Consider the following 18,103-nt stretch of genomic DNA (forward strand, 5'->3'; position numbering starts at 1 on the left):
TGCTGTGAGGCGACAGTGTTAACCACTACACCACGTGCTGTGAGGTGACAGTGTTAACCACTACACCACCGTGCTGTGAGGAGACAGTGTTAACCACTACACCACCGTGCTGTGAGACAGTGTTAACCACTACACCACCGTGCTGTGAGGAGACAGTGTTAACCACTACACCACTGTGCTGTGAGACAGTGTTAACCACTACACCACCGTGCTGTGAGGCGACAGTGTTAACCACTACACCACCGTGCTGTGAGGAGACAGTGTTAACCACTACACCACCGTGCTGTGAGACAGTGTTAACCACTACACCACCGTGCTGTGAGGAGACAGTGTTAACCACTACACCACTGTGCTGTGAGACAGTGTTAACCACTACACCACCGTGCTGTGAGGAGACAGTGTTAACCACTACACCACCGTGCTGTGAGGAGACAGTGTTAACCACTGCACCACCGTGCTGTGAGACAGTGTTAACCACTACACCACCGTGCTGTGTGAGGAGACAGTGTTAACCACTACACCACCGTGCTGTGAGACAGTGTTAACCACTACACCACCGTGCTGTGTGAGGAGACAGTGTTAACCACTACATCACCGTGCTGTGGGGAGACAGTGTTAACCACTACACCACCGTGCTGTGAGGAAACAGTGTTAACCACTACATCACCGTGCTGTGGGGAGACAGTGTTAACCACTACATCACCGTGCTGTGAGGAGACGGTGTTAACCACTACACCACCGTGCTGTGTGAGGAGACAGTGTTAACCACTACACCACCGTGCTGTGAGACAGTGTTAACCACTGCACCACGTCCAAAATCAAATGCTTTAAAGAGGACGGTTGTTTATCGTGCCATCAATTATTGGAATAACTGCCCACTGAACATAAGTAAATTGAATAACAAAGTGTCTTTAAAGTACCACCTGAGGGCCCGGGTCGACCGGGGACGTTTTATGAGTTGTCAGCTCCTTTCTGTCATTAATTTCTATGCTACAGACTCGACAGGCGCGCTCCTTTTCCCAGCGCCGCGCCTCGCGTTTTAGCGCTCTCTGCGGCCAGCGTTTTTGGGCGGAGCGCTCCCAGCGCATAAAGTTGAAACTAGTTCAACTTTTGGAGAGGAGCGCCGCTCATCAAGGTAACTTTTTTCGACCGACCAATCAACATCGAGGAAGTGGTGGAGCCGCGGCAGTCGCGAGACTCAGGAAAATGCTCTGAGCTTTTCTTTTTTGCTTTTCAAAGCGGTCCGTCTTGAAAAAAAAGTCCCCGGTGGACACAAAGCCTGAGAATGCACTACTTAAATATGTGAGCAAATACTGTTCACGTTTGGGAGTGGAAATACGTAATAATGAAATATTTACTCATGAATGTAATAACCTTTTCTGAAAATATTCATGTCTACCCATGAATGTAATAACCTTTTCTGAAAATATGCTGATGTTTATAAAGATGTCTACAATGTTTTTAGATTATCATTGTTAACACTTTGACTGCCATGAAACGTCTTTAGACGTCTTTGCTGGCCATGCTAAAGTTGCCGGAGGACGCGTTACGTCGTCCTTATATGAATATTTCAAAAATCTGCGATCGGATTCATATGTCCCCTCCGCTGGCCTGAGATCCACCAGCAGGACCCACTGAGCTCTCTGGCGGTTCAGGAGCGCCATCTGGTGGCCGATCGGCGAAATCGCCAAACAGGATGTTCCATAGAGGTTCTGCTAGACGTCCGTAGTACTTCCGGGCGCTCGCTATAGGTCATGGGACTCTGGCTCGTCATGCTACACAGTGATCGATTGGCAATAACTCGATAAACAACATGATTTGGACGTATATACCATTATACAAGCTGGAGATGGACCGGGTAAAAATATATCCCATAATGATAAGATTTCTACTCTACGATGATCGCCCAACGGCGCGCGGAGACTGGGGTGAGTTTCAGCGTGTAACGTTACCGTCTTCGATACTAACTGCTATTATCAACATTTGACCCACATTAGATGATTGGTATAACGCTGCCCACGGAATTATAAACGCCCCCTCGCCCATCCGGTCAACATCAGATGACGTGTAGTAACTTCTAGAAGTACGTCTAGTTGGAATTTTTTATATCGCGCTGATTGCCATCAAACTGTATTTCATCATCAATATAATGCATTTGGGGCTATATATCACGTTCTGGAGAAAGCTGCAGAAAGAGATGAAAACATACTTATACATTAGACCATACTTTACTATGAATATGTGAATGAAAAAGTTTAACGTTGCTACACAATGAACAATACATATAGGACTTTGAATGGGCCCTAATAATGGCAATGTAGCAATAGAATTTAAAAAGTTATAGCCCTGCAAAGAAGGGGACTTTCTCCATAGACAAATAGTGCTGGCAATCTATGGTATATCATGAATTTAACCTTAGGCAGCCAAAGTGTTAAGTGAATTGTGATTGTCATATGTATCTCATGTATTGTTATGTTTTGTGTTTTGTGTTGTCTTTCTGTGTGGACCCCAGTAGCTCGCCACTTAGGTGGCAGCTAATGGGGATCCTTTTAAACAATAAACAATAAACAATAAACCACCGTGCCGCTGATGGTTATATGACAGTTTCACATTTCTTCACACAGTCATTTGCATTTTTATTGAACACTGTGAGATCTTTTGAGCTGCAGGGCAAGGCAGTGACATTTCAGTTTCAGTTTCAGTTTATTTTTTTAAAAGGACAGTACACATTGATAAACATTTCTGTAAATGTGTCAGTTTTAGCCAGCTGGCTAATTCGCAACTGTAGTCTTTACATGTTTGCATGTAGTTATTTAGCCCAACGCTTTTATCCAAAGGGACTTACAAGTTCTGTACAACAAGTCAGCAGGAAGGGTACAACTCTGGCAGCTAAGGATAATTAAGATTGTTCGTCAAACAGCGTCAAACTTGAGTGCATAGTAGTATAGACATATTAGCACAGTAGGTAGTATAGACATAATTATTAGCACAGTAGGTAGTAGTATAGACATATTAGCACAGTAGATAGTAGTATAGACATAATTATTAGCACAGTAGGTAGTATAGACATATTAGCACAGTAGGTAGTAGTATAGACATAATTATTAGCACAGTAGGTAGTATAGACATATTAACACAGTAGGTAGTAGTATAGACATCATTATTAGCACAGTAGGTAGTAGTATAGACATAATTATTAGCACAGTAGGTAGTATAGACATATTAGCACAGTAGGTAGTAGGGATGTCCGATATTATCGGCCTACCGGAGGAGGGGGGAGGAGAGGGACATTTACATTTAGCTGACGCTTTTATCCAAATCGACTTACAAGTTCTGTACGACAAGTCATCAGGAAGGGCACAACTCTATCAGCTGAGTAACAATGTTCATCAAAGTGTTGAGTGCTACAGTGTAGGTTAGTTTATTAGGACAAGTGCATGACAGTAAGGTTAGTTAGGGTTAGATTTTTTTATTTTATTATTATTATTATTTTTCATTTCAGATAATGATTGAAGAAGTGCGTCTTTAGTCGACGGTGAAAGATTGGACGGGTTTCGGCTGTCCTAACTGGGGTGGGTAGTTCATTCCACCATTGTGGGGCAAGGACTGAGAATAGGCGACTTCTCCTTGATGACCCTCCCGGAGCTCTGATAGGAGTGGGTCTGAGACGGCCAGAAGATGCAGAGCGTAGGGGTCTTGAGTGTGTGTAGAGACCATTGGCCGGAGGTAGGCGGGAGCGGTTCCCTTTGCTGCACGGTATGCCAGGTTAAGGACCTTGAAGCGGATTCGTGCAGCAATGGTGAGCCAGTGCAGGTCCCTAAGAAGTGGGGTGACATGGGCTGACTTCGGTAGGTTTGAGATCAGGCGGGCCGCTGCGTTCTGAATGAGTTGAAGAGGCTTGGTGGCAGTGGCCGGGAGGCGTGAATACTTTGGGCAACCAACATGTCCTTCCGCGTTTCTCTGATTGGCCAGCGATCGGCCAGCCCTCTACGCTCGTTTTCCCCCTACGCCGGTAACGCGCGCATGCGCATTTTCTTTTTGACGGCACTCAAACGCCAAGCGAGGCTAATCGTGGAAATGTAATGTTATGTTCCAATCCGTAGAATACATATTTATCAAAACAACATATTTATCAAAACAACTACCACAACTACCACTACGTTATTTCGCGTGACAACACAGCCCAGCTGTCAGAAACTGTACATTGTAACGTTATTTCGCGTGACAACACAGCCCAGCTGTCAGAAACAGTACATTGAGGGGGTTTGAATCACTGTACATTGAGGGGGTTTGAATCACTGTTTACACTCCCCACTTACTGTACCATGTTTTACATATAGAACCTCATCTCATGCACCGGTTTGAATCAAAGCCCTATCGAACGTACTCAAGCTCTACTGTCTTTAACTATAAATGTTTACACTCCCCACTTACTGTACCATGTTCTACATATAGAACCTCATCTCATGCACCGGTTTGAATCAAAGCCCTATCGAACGTACTCAAGCTCTACTGTCTTTAACTATAAGCGTTTACACTCCCCACTTACTGTAGAACATGGTACATGAGTATATAGTATATAGGGATGTTGCACTTGAGCACCACAGGTTTCACAACGCAATTATTGTTATTATTATTTACAAGACTGGGCATTTATTTAAAAAACATACATACCCTAACCCCATAACAGATATTTAAAAGGTAATTAACAGGCATGTTCTGCAACATATATCCACTCTTGAACAATGAAAAACTCCTTTTTCTTCTATTTACAAATAAGAGCAGCTCTGAAGGCTCACGTGTCCCATGGGATGTTGCACTTGAGCACCACAGGTTTCACAACGCAATTATTGTTATTATTATTTACAAGACTGGGCATTTATTTAAAAAACATTGCTAATATGGGCTAATATGGAGTGTTCTGTGATGTAATTAACCAGGGGGATTATCGCGAGTATTAACCTGGGGGAGCCTCATGCGCATGCGCAGCAACGAGCACCTGGGGGGAGCCTCATGAGGGGATAAACGAGCGTAGAGCGCTGGTATTCACGAAGGAGAGCGCTAGCCAACACTGGCCAATCAGAGAAACGCGGAAGGACATGTTGGTTGCCCAAAGTATTCACGCGTCCGGGAGGCCAGCGAGCAGTGCGTTGCAGTAGTCGAGGCGGGAGATGACTGTTGATTGGACGAGCAGTTGGGTGGCTTCTTTTGTCAGGAAGGGGCGGATCCTTCTCATTGCTCAGGAGGAATCTGTGGTGGATGAGGGTGGGGTGATGTGCTGCCAGGGTTTGGTGTGGGTGAGAACAACAAGAGTTTTGAACATACTGGAGCCTGTCCTTTTGCTTGGAACTCTGGACAGGACCCTGTTGCAGTAGTCCAGGCGAGAGTGCCTAGAAAAGCGCTGTATAAAACGATCATTCATTCATACTCCTCCAGGGTCGAGGACAGGGGTGACGACTGAATGTGGTAATGAGACATGTCCGTCACTGTGTCCTCTGGTTGGATGCCAAACCTCTTTTCATTGTACTGTGCTTGTGCTGTATAATGACAATAAATTTTAATCTAACCTAATCTAATCCATGTGATCATCCACATCTGTCTGTGCATACCTGCATAATCAGTACAGTAGTCATATTGTCTTTATTTATTATGCTACAACCCTGTACATGCTCTGATTAGCACTACACTCAGTAGTACTCATTTGTGTATTTTATACCCAGTTTAACCACCTGTACATTGTATATTGCTGTTGCACTTTACTGCTACATTTTCACTCTGGTTGGATGCCAAACTTATTTTAATTGTACTGTACTTGTGCTGTATAATGACAATACATTTGAATATAATCGAATATAATCTCATCTCATCTCATATAATCTCATCTCATCTCATCTCATTTGATCTCATCTCATATAATCTCATCTCATCTCACCTCACCTCACCTCATCTCATCTCATCTCACCTCATCTCATCTCACCTCACCTCATCTCATATAATCTCATCTCATCTCATCTCATTTGATCTCATCTCATATAATCTCATCTCACCTCATCTCATCTCACCTCACCAATGTACAAACAGAGAATCAAAAGTACTCCTGTAGTCTCGCGAGAGGTGCAGAAATGGGATTTGACGTCAGAGGAGACGCTCCAGTCTGCGTTTGACTGCACAGACTGGAATGTGTTCCGCGACACAGATAACATTAATGTCTACACGGAGACAGTGCTGGACTATGTTTGTACTATGGTGGAAGAAACAATCCCCACTACCAAAATGAGAGTTTACCCAAATCAAAAACCCTGGGTAGACAAATCCGTCCGTGAAGCTCTGAGAGAGCGCACCAAAGCATACAACGACGGCCTAGTGGCAGGCAACATGAATGACCACAAGGTGGCGCGATACAACGTAAGGAGGACAGTGTCAGAGGCCAAACGGCGCTACAGGGATAAAATTGAACTCCAGTTTGAACAAGCTGACTCTAGAGCTATGTGGCAGGGGCTCAAAACGATGACAGACTACAAAGGCGCCTCCCTCAAACTGAACAGTGACATCTCCTTAGCAAATGACCTCAATACCTTCTATGCGAGGTTTGATGCTGGTAATAACAACACCAGCTCACAAGCCACGGCAATGGGGGGGGGGGGGGGGGGGGGTCGGCTGCTGATGGAGGCGCAGTGTTCAGGGTAACAGAGCATGAGGTGAGGCGGACCTTTAAAAAAGTGAATATCAGGAAGGCAGCAGGTCCGGACGGCATCCCCGGCCGCGTCCTAAAAGTCTGTGCCGACCAACTGGCCCCAGTATTCACTGACATATTTAACCTGTCCTTAGAACAGGCTGTCATCCCCACCTGCCTGAAGAAGTCCACTATTATCCCTGTACCCAAAAAATCCAAGCCTGCTTGCCTCAACGACTACCGCCCTGTAGCTCTCACCTCCATAGCCATGAAGTGCTTTGAGAAGCTAGTAAAGGGCTACATCTGCTCCTCCCTCCCCATCAACATGGACCCCCTGCAATTTGCATACCGCCCCAACAGGTCCACGGAGGACGCCATAGCCCATGTGCTGCACACAGCAGCATCACACCTGGACAAGAGGCAGGGGAACTATGTGAGAATGCTATTCATCGACTACAGCTCGGCATTCAATACCATAGTCCACTCCATACTCATAGCCAAGCTCAGGGACCTGGGCTTGAACTATGACCTCTGAAAGACGCAGAAGAAGCTTCTATCCCCAGGCCATCAGGCTGCTAAACGAACAATGAACACTACACAACAACAACCACCAAACGCACATAGCACACACATCCACACGCACACACTCACTTTAAACAAACACACTGTAGCACCCACTCCACACACTTTATAGCACACACCCACTTTAAACAAACACACTGTAGCACCCACTCCCCACACTTTATATTTATTGATGAAGGATTGCACTACAACTCGTACACCTTACTGTAAATTGTACCTAAATTGTACCTCATCCCATTTCTGCTTTGCACTATATAGTACTGTACATTAGTACACTGCATAGTATTGTATATTATATGGTAACTCAGAACATTGTACATATGTCTATACCGAACACTGTGACCTCATTTTCTTCTTCTAAATTACATGCTATACTATGTTATTTGATACTATCTTGTCTAGCACAGTCTCTGGAGCGTAACAGTAAGAAGCATTTTGTATGAAAGTATTCTGTACTTCTGTATGACAACTATTAAAGAAACTTGAAACTTGAAACTCATCTCATCTCACCTCACCTCATCTCATCTCATCTCACCTCATCTCATCTCATCTCATCTCACCTCACCTCACCTCATCTCACCTCACCTCATCTGTGTGATCCTCAGGTTTGACTACGAGGGCTTGGACCCTCGGCTGGCCTTCTACCTGATGAGGGACCTGGAGGGGGTGATTTCAGACAAGGCCTTCACCAGCCAGAAGTTTGCAGTCGGGGACCACGTGTACAGCGTGGAGCGAGCCGACAACCTGGAGTACATCGACCCCCTGGACGGCTCTGTCACTCGCAACCAGGTCAGCGCCCCCCGGCTTAAAGGCCCATCAGTGACCCAGCATTTAAACGAACGGGGGTCGGCACCACAGAAAGAAAAAACTAAAGTTGATTGAGTCAGTACTTGACCAGTACTACAAGGGGTAAATATAAGTTTTGAAGTTAATTTGCTGTGTTTTTTGGGCGTAAAAGGTTTGTAAACATCTGTGTATAAGGACACTTCACCATAAAAACAATGTAGAGTTATTTTGCACACAATCTCACACATGTGAGCGACAGTGGATCAGGAGGTAGAGCAGTCGTCTGGTAATCGGAAGGTTCCTGGTTCGATTCCCACTCCTCCCGGGCAGCATGTCGAAGTGTCCTTGAGCAAGACACTTAACCTCTAACTGTATAATATAATAACTGCTCCCGATGAGCAGGTTAGCACCTTGCATGGTTAGCTCTGCCGTCGGTGTGTGAATGTGTGAGTGAATGTGAAACATAAATTGTAAAGTGCTTTGGATAAAAGCTGTATATAAATGCAGTCCATTTACCATTTGCTACTGCAAAACTACTACTACTAAAGCTGACTCTAGAGTCCTGTTAAATTACAGAGGTATTAGTTTGATCAGTACAGTTCTTAATAATAGATTAAATAAATACTTAGAATATAATGAATGTTAGTGGATGAACAGAATGGGTTTAGGGCTAAGAGAGCTTGTATTGATCATGTTTTTGTTTTATCATCAGTGGTGAGAGCTAGATTGGATGAGGGCAAGGATACATTTGTTTGTTTCGTCGACTTTAAAAAAGCCTTTGATTGGATTAATAGAGCTTTTGGATTATAAACTAATTTGTTCTGGTATTGATGGTCTATTTTATAAGGCTATCAAAAGCCTGTATAAAGCCCCATCTGTAATGGATCACGGTTTATGTGGATTTTATTTTATTTTATTTTATTCTAGTGTGCTTTGGATGTATTTTGGATTTTCTCTGGTGAGCTGTCAATCACCAGACACCAGTTAATTGCCATGTGGCATGTCAGGTGTGGGCTTGATTGCCACCTGATTGGTGGCAGGTGTGCAGTGCCTTGAAGTAGGTTTGGTTGACTGTGTTTCGATGCTTGTTCATTTCATGTTTTCCCTCAATAGTAGAGGAGTGTCCCAAGCTCACGCGTCTAGGGTTTTCTCTAGTGCTGTTGGTTTTTTGTTGTTTTCAATGGCAGTGGTGGTTACTTTACGTTTTTTACCCAGTTATTTTATACTGGTGTTTTGTGTTTCCTACAGCTTTTATTTTTATTTATTTTATTCTTGTGTTTTCCCCCCCCTCTCTCATCGCTCAGCGATTCCAGTGGTTACCCCTCTGGGGTAACTTTAAGATTCCCCTTTTTGTGTGTGTCTGCGTGTGTGTCCTACACCTGCATGTCTGCAGCTGAATGATGTTAGGACCGGCTGGTTCCCCACTCCATTCGGTGTAAAACAGGGAGATGTGCTTTCTCCCGCTTTGTTCGCCCTTTATGTTAATGACCTGGTGCAAGAAATTAAGCAAATTTACAAAACATGTTGCATATTATGAGTTCTTGGTGCAGGAAATGGAGACTTGGATTAACAGTGAAAAAACACAGATTATGCACTTCAGAAAAAAAACATGAACAGCAGAGTAGCCATAGGTTTAAATTTGGACCAACTTCCCTGACTTAACTGGCCTACCGTGAACACCAGAAGGCCTACTCAAAATCCCTCAGTCTGGCACGGTCCCAGTACTACTCTTCCATCATAAATGACAGTCCTGGAAACTCCAAGCAACTATTCTCCACCATCAACCACCTCCTCAAACCCCAAATATCACCTCACTCTGATTCTTCTGAGGAACAGTGTAGCAACTTTGCCACCTTCTTCAGGACCAAAGTTGACACCATCCGCTCCCTCCTCTCTAGCCCCTCTGCCCCTCCAGTCCAAACAGTTGAACCACAGCCGGCGACTACTCAACCTCTCTGCTGCTTTTCAATCATCACACAGCGAGAGGTTGAGGAAATCGTCAGGAAAATGAAGCCTTCCACTTGTATCCTGGACCCCTTTCCCTCAGCCCTGGTGAAATCCAATATTGTCACTATGAGCCCTCTCATCACCAAGGTCATAAACCTCTCTCTCCAGGCTGGCCATGTCCCCTCTTCCCTTAAAACTGCAGTCATAAAGCCACTAATTAAAAAACCCTCCCTAGACCCGGAAATCTTGGCTAACTACAGACCTATATCCAACCTCCCATTCCTATCTAAGGTGCTGGAGAAGGTAGTTGCCGCTCAGCTTCAGGACCACCTAAACTCGAACCAACTTCTCGAGAAGTTCCAGTCAGGTTTCCGCTCTGGCCACAGCACAGAAACTGCCCTGGTCAGGGTCACCAACGACCTACTGATGACGGCTGATGCTGGCTCGCCTTCCCTCCTCATCCTCCTTGACCTCACAGCAGCTTTCGACACCGTCGATCATGACATCCTCCTTCACCGGCTCCAGTCCACCATCAGACTTTCAGACTCTGTCCTTGAGTGGTTCAGATCCTACCTCACCGGAAGAACGGAGTATGTCTCCTTGGGAGAGGCAGGGTCTGACACCCATCATGTCACCTGTGGTGTCCCACAAGGATCAGTCCTCGGCCCCACCCTATTCACCCTCTACATGCTCCCCCTTGGCTCTGTCATCAGCCGGCATGGAATATCATTCCACTGCTAAGCTGATGACACCCAACTATACCTAAAAATAAACCCCACTCCATCCACAGTTCTGCCATCTTCCACGCTGACCACATGCCTGGAGGAGACCAAGGCATGGATGAAGCACAACTTTTTACAGCTAAACAGTTCAAAAACTGAAGCCATTATCATTGGCACCCCACACCAGGTTCGTTCATCCACCATCACCACCATCACCTTTTCCGGCCAAAACATCACCCTGTCACCAACAATAACCAACCTAGGGGTAAAAATGGACCCTCACCTGACCTTTGAGGCACACATAAATCAACTATACAAAAATTCTTTCTACCACCTTAGAAACATCGCCAAACTACGCCCCTCACTCACTCTGTCAGATGCCGAAAAGCTCATCCACGCCTTTGTTTCCTCCAGGCTGGATTACTGCAACGCACTCCTCATCGGGATTCCTAGCAAGAACATCCAAAGGCTACAATGTATCCAAAACAGCGCTGCTAGGATCCTGATGAGAGTGCGGAAATACCACCACATCACCCCCATCCTCAAGTCCCTTCACTGGCTCCCTGTCTCACTCAGGATTGAGTTCAAAGTCTCCCTGCTCACCCACAAATGCCTCTACGGAAACGCCCCCCTATACCTCAAAGAACTCATCACCCCTCACTCCTCCTCTCGACATCTCCGCTCTGGCCAGGCAAACCTCCTCCAGCGCCCAAGGACAAATCTATGCACTATGGGAGATCGGGCTTTTTGCTCCTCCGCTCCCAGTCTGTGGAATGCTCTCCCTGACTACCTGAGAGCACCACAGACTGTGGATGTTTTTAAGAAAGGCCTCAAAACCCACCTTTTTAGTAGAGCCTTCTGTTGACCTTTTATCAAATTTTTTGCTCCACACATTTTATGTTCTTTTACCAATTTATTTTATCAGTTTTATTATTCTATGTTTCTCTGCTATTTTATGTTTTAGTCTTGCCTATTTTTATATTCTTTCTTTCCTTTATTCTCGCTAGCTTTTAAGTCCCTTTTAACTGTAGCGCTCTGAGAGTTGCCCCGCAACTGTAAAGCGCATTACAAATGAAATCTATTATTATTATTATTATTACTTACACATACTCTTATAAATATCTTGGTTTTATCTTTAATGAGTACATGAGCTTCATAGAAGGAAGGAAAATACTGTCTGAGTGAGCAGGAAGGGCGCTAGGGGGTGTGTTGAGTCAAATGAAAGTGTGCACTGACCTTGGGTTTTCAACATTTACACAATTATGTGATTCAATGGTTGGTTCTGTTTTATTTTATGCTGCTGGAGTTTGGGGTTTTGATGATGCACCTGAATGTAATGCTATCCAGAACCGTGCCATGAGATACTTTTTAGGAGTCCATAAATATACAGCAAAAGGGGCTATAGAAGGGGACATGGGGTGGGACTCTTGCTTGGTCAAGCAAAAAGGTGAAATGGTTAGGTTATGGAACCGCCTGGTCCAGCTGCCAAATGACAGGGTGACTAAAAATATGTTTAACTGGGACAGAGCACACGGTCATCCCTGGTCAAGAGAGATGTCCATGATGTATTTCCTGCTGATTTATGTATGATTTTTATGAATAATCTGTAGTGTAAGGCTAATATAATTAAACCAAAATGATCAACAATCCATCAGGGTAAGTGGAAGGTGAAGATATGGAAAAAACCTAAACTTAGAAAATATGTTGAAATTAAAGACGAGTATTTTACTGAACCTTATGTAATGTTAAACTTAAAGAGAAGACACCCTGGCACCCTGCCATTGGCTGTGGAAGTGGGTAGATTCCAAGGTAAACCTGAGGAGGAGCGGTTGTGTGTGATCTGAGAGTGGTATCATGTTGTTTTTTATTGCCCCTTGTACACCGACTTGAGGAGGGCTTTATTTGAGAAAATTCTATTTGTAAATCCGGATTTGTTTTGGCAGTCTGAGAGTTGTATGTTGAGTTGTTTTTTTGTGGAGGAGATTTTCAGTTTTGCAGGATTTTTGGAGAAAGCATGGCACTTGAGACAAAACACATTATATCCTATATAATTTCATATGAATTCCTCTTGTTTCTTTGAAGTACATTGTTTACAGCTTGTTATGTTTTATTTTGTTTTATTTTTTGTGGCCATCTTGGTCTACTTACTTATTGTTAAGTATACTATATACTTATTGTTTGTGTCTTGTAAGCCCATATGGGCTGGGCATACAACTGTGTAAGACACAAAAATAAAAGAAATATCAATCAATCAACTACTACTACTCCTACTATTACTACTACTATTACTACTACTTTTACTACTACTACTACTACTACTACTACTACTACTACTACTACTACTACTACTATTACTACTACTACTGTCCTTTTACCGCTGCTCCGTGGAAAGCATCCTCACTTACTGCATCAATGTGTGGTTCCTCAGCTGCACAGCCGCAGAGAGGAAGGCGCTCCAGAGGGTTGTCAACTCGGCCCAAAAAATTATCGGCTGCCCTCTCCCCTCACTGGAAGGACTATACAACTCCCGCTGTCTTAAAAAAGCAGTAAAAATACTGAAAGACCCACACCACCCGGGCAACAAACACCTCGTACGGCTGTGCTCGGGCAGGCGTTTCAGAGTCATGCCCACCCGGACTAACAGGCTGAAGTTTAGTTTTTATCCTAGGGCCATATGTGCACTAAACTCAGCTAAAATTTAAAACAACAGTCTCCCTTGCACCCCCCCCCCCCCCCCCCCCCATTAAGGGATAGTGCAATTCTCTTTTACACCCCTCTGTTTGTGATAATGTTATTTATGCCTTACTCTTGTTTTTATATTTAATACTGTGTTTAGGACTGTGTTTTTATATTTTTAAGATCTAGGACTGTGTGACGGCTAGCACCTACGGCTGCATTTAAAATTTCCGTTGTAACAACTGTAACAATGACAATAAAGATCATTCTATTCTATTCTACTACTATTACTATTACTACTACTACTATTACTACTACTACTACTACTACTACTACTACTACTCCTACTACTACTACTACTACTACTACTACTACTACTACTACTACTACTACTACTACTACTACTATTACTATTACTGGGGCCATGTTTCCTAATTGTACAACACAGATACTAGAGAGAAGCCAGACGTTAAAGAGAGTAGGGAGACAAATTAATATGGTGTGTGAATGTGAATGAAAAGGTGTTTATATTAATGAAGGTACTATATACAGTATGTATACTTGTATATATTGGCCCCCACTGATAGGTCAGTCAGATACCTCCTCACTCACACACACACACTCACTCACTCACTCACTCACTCACTCACTCACTCACTCACTCACTCACTCACTCACTCACTCACTCACTCACTCACTCACTCACTCACTCACTCACTCACTCACTCACTCACTCACTCACTCACTCACTCACTCACTCACTCACTCACTCACTCACTCACTCACTCACTCACTCACTCACTCACTCACTCACTCACTCACTCACTCACTCACTCACTCACTCACTCACTCACTCACTCACTCACTCACTCACTCACTCACTCACTCACTCACTCACTCACTCACTCACTCACTCACTCACTCACTCACTCACTCACTCACTCACTCACTCACTCACTCACTCACTCACTCACTCACTCACTCACTCACTCACTCACTCACTCACTCACTCACTCACTCACTCACTCACTCACTCACTCACTCACTCACTCACTCACTCACTCACTCACTCACTCACTCACTCACTCACTCACTCACTCACTCACTCACTCACTCACTCACTCACTCACTCACTCACTCACTCACTCACTCACTCACTCACTCACTCACTCACTCACTCACTCACTCACTCACTCACTCACTCACTCACTCACTCACTCACTCACTCACTCACTCACTCACTCACTCACTCACTCACTCACTCACTCACTCACTCACTCACTCACTCTCACACACACACACACACACACACACACAGACACACACACCAGTATCCCTAAAGCCAGGCCACCCACAGAGCTGTGAGTCTTCAGCAAGGTTCCATGTTTGGGCATAGCAGTCTTTCTTCCACACACACACACACACACACACACACACACACACACACACACACACACACACACACGTCACACACGTCACACACGTCACACACACACACACACACACACACACACACTGCACACACGCACTGCATCACGCACTCTGTTCTCTTCCATTCACTCTTCTCATCCACTATCTTCTCCACCCCTCTCTCTTTATCTCTCTCTGTTCCTCTCTCACTCCCTCTTTAATCCCTCCTTCTATCCCTTGCTCTCCTCCCCTCCCTCCTGTCATCACTGTAGTCATACCTCCCTCTGTCCCTCCATCTCTCTCTCTCTCTCTCTCTCTCTCTCTCTCTCTCTCTCTCTCTCTCTCTCTCCAGCTGACTCTGTGTTCTGTTAACCCTTTCACTGCCACACTACCAAACGGTTAACCCTTTCACTGTGACAATACAGCAGGTTAACCCTTTCACTGCCGCACGGCAGCAGGTTAACCCTTGCACTACCACACTACAGAAGGTTAACCCTTTACTATCACACTACAGACGGTTTAAAGGGTTAACATTACATTTACATTTACATTTAGTCATTTAGCTGACGCTTTTATCCAAAGCGACTTACAAGTTCTGTACGACAAGACAGCAAGAAGGGTACAACTCTATCAGCTGAGTAACAATGTTTATCAAAGTGTTGCGTGTTACAGTGTAGGTTAGTTTATTAGGACAAGTGCATGACAGTAAGGTTAGTCAGGGTTAGATTTTTTATAAAAAAAATTTATATCATTTCAGATAATGGTTGAAGAAGTGAGTCTTTAGTCGGCGGCGAAAGATTGGATGGGATTCGGCTGTCCTAACTGGGATGGGTAGTTCATTCCACCATTGTGGGGCAAGGACTGAGAATAGGCGTCTTCTCTTTGATGACCCTCCGGGAGCTTGGATAGGAGTAGGTCTGAGGTGGCCAGAAGATGCAGAGCGTAGGGGTCTTGAGGGTGACCATTGACCGGAGGTAGGCGGGAGCGGTTCCCTTTGCCGCACGGTATGCTAGGTTGAGGGCCTTGAAGCGGATACGTGCAGCAATGGGGAGCCAGTGCAGGTCCCTAAGAAGTGGGGTGACATAGGCCGACTTCGGTAGGTTTGAGATCAGGCGGGCCGCTGCGTTTTGAATGAGTTGAAGAGGCTTGGTGGCAGTGGCCGGGAGGCCAGCTAGCAGTGCGTTGCAGTAGTCGAGGCGGGAGATGACTGTTGATTGGACGAGGAGTTGGGTGGCTTCTTTTGTCAGGAAGGGGCGTATCCTTCTGACGTTGCTCAGGAGGAATCTGCAGGTTCTGGTTGTCGCTGCGATGTGAGCCGAAAAGTTCAACTGGTCGTCGAGGACAACACCAAGGTTCTTGGCGGTCGGGGACGCGGTCACAGCTGCATTCTTGACTGTGATGGAGAGGTCGGTCAGGGGGGAGGATTTGGCTGGCAGGTGGAGCAATTCTGTTTTGCTTAGGTTCAGTTTGAGGTGGTTGGTCGTCATCCAGGCGGAGATGTTGGACAGACAGGCCGAGATCCGCTCAGAGACGTGGATATCTGAGGGAGGGAAGGAGAGGAAGAGTTGAGTATTATCGGTATAACAATGATATGAGAAGCCATGAGACGTGATAATGTTACCCAGTGATTTAGTGTAGAGGGAGAAGAGAAGAGGTCCTAGGACCGAGCCCTAGGGGACACCCATCCGCAGGGGGCAGGTGGCCGACAGAGTCCCTCTCCATGACACTTGGTAGGAGCGGTCGTTGAGGTATGATGTCAGCCATGTCAGCGCAGATCCAGCCACTCCCATTCCTGCGAGGGCAGCGAGGAGGATCTGATGGTTGACTGTGTCGAAGGCTGCAGATAGATCTAGGAGAATCAGGACAGAGGAGAGGCCTTTCGCTTTTGCTAAGTGAAGTGCCTCTGTGACCGCAATGAGGGCCGTTTCTGTGGAGTGGCCAGTCCGGAAGCCAGACTGATTGGGGTCTAGGAGGTCATTCTGTAAGAGATAAGCAGTAAGTTGGTTGGATACAGCACGTTCAAGTGTTTTAGAAAGGAAGGAGAGAAGAGAGACAGGACGATAGTTGCCTATGACGGTGGGGTTCAGGGTTGGTTTTTTTATGAGGGGCGTGACTCTGGCTTGTTTTAGGGAGGTGGGGACCACCCCCGAGTTGAGTGAGGAGTTTATGGTTGCAGTTAGGAATGGGAGGATGTCCGGTGCTATGGTCTGGAGGAGTGGGGAGGGTAGCCGGTCCAGCTGGCATGTAGTCGGACGGTTCGACGTTACCAGTGTCAGGGTCTCGGCTTCTGTAATGGGAGAGAAAGATGACAGAGTGAAGGATGAGGTTCTCGATTCAGTGTTTGGAATGGGTGGGGGTTGGGAGAAGGAGCTGCGGATGTTCTCCACTTTTTCCTCAAAGAAGATCGCAAAGTCTTCGGCAGAAAAAGATGAGGGAGGAGGGGGTGGGGGGGGGAGTGAGGAGGGAGAACATGGTAGCATGCAGTTTGCGAAGATTCTTGGCAGAGGCCTCGATCCTATGGTGAAAGAAAGAAGCTTTGGCATTAGTAATGGTTTTGGAGAATGTTAACAAGAGGTTGTGATATGTGTCGATGTCAGCAGTGAGGCGTGACTTTCTATACTTCCTCTCAGCCGCTCTCAGGACCTGTCTTTGTTCTCTCACTGCATCCGTCAGCCATGGACTGGGTGGGGAACGGCGGGCAGGTTTCTCAACGAGGGGACAGAGCTTGTCGAAGGAGGATGCAAGGGCTGAGAGGAGGGTGGAGGTTGCCATCTCTGTGGGGAGAGCAGAGAAGGTGTCACTCAAAGGTAGTTTAGTTTAGTTTAGTTTAGTTTATAGCGGATATTATGTCAGAGGAGAGGGTGGAGGGGGATAGGGAGGGCAGGTTGCGTCTGAGTGAGACGGTTTGAGTTGGGGTGAAGACCTTTCGGTTAAGCATGAGAGTTAGTGAGAAGGATATGAAGGAATGGTCAGATACATGTAGGGGTGTTACCGTGGTGTTAATGATGCTGGAGTTACGGGAAAATATGAGATCCAAGGAGTTGCTTGGTTTGTGGGTGGGAGGCATGGCAGTGGGAGTCAGGTCAAATTGTTGTAGGAGGGAGACCACTGGGACCGACTTAGATGAGTCAGGCAGGTTGAAGTCGCCCAATAGAAGGAGAGGGGTACCATCTTCCGGTAAGGAGCTTAGAAGCATGTCCAGCTCATGCTTAACCTTCAGGTTAACCTTCTTTAGTGTGGTAGTGAAAGGGTTAAGGAATGTGTGGAAACTGGGCGGCTGGGTAGCTCAGCGGACTAAGCATCTGTC

At 45.6% G+C, this 18,103-nt stretch overlaps 1 protein-coding gene across 1 annotated transcript in view; it reads left to right on the plus strand.

Moving 5' to 3' along the window:
* pgm5 (phosphoglucomutase 5) overlaps window positions 1-18,103 on the plus strand; it is a 158,858-nt gene that overhangs the window by 115,139 nt on the left and 25,616 nt on the right. The window contains exon 9 of the mRNA XM_084330047.1: window positions 7,861-8,044. Within this exon, the coding sequence (XP_084186173.1) occupies window positions 7,861-8,044 (184 nt within the window). The remainder of the gene's footprint in view (window positions 1-7,860; window positions 8,045-18,103) is intronic.

This window comes from Notolepis coatsorum (assembly GCF_963971535.1).
Source record: "Notolepis coatsorum genome assembly, chromosome: 15".
NCBI classification, from domain to species: domain Eukaryota; kingdom Metazoa; phylum Chordata; class Actinopteri; order Aulopiformes; family Paralepididae; genus Notolepis; species Notolepis coatsorum.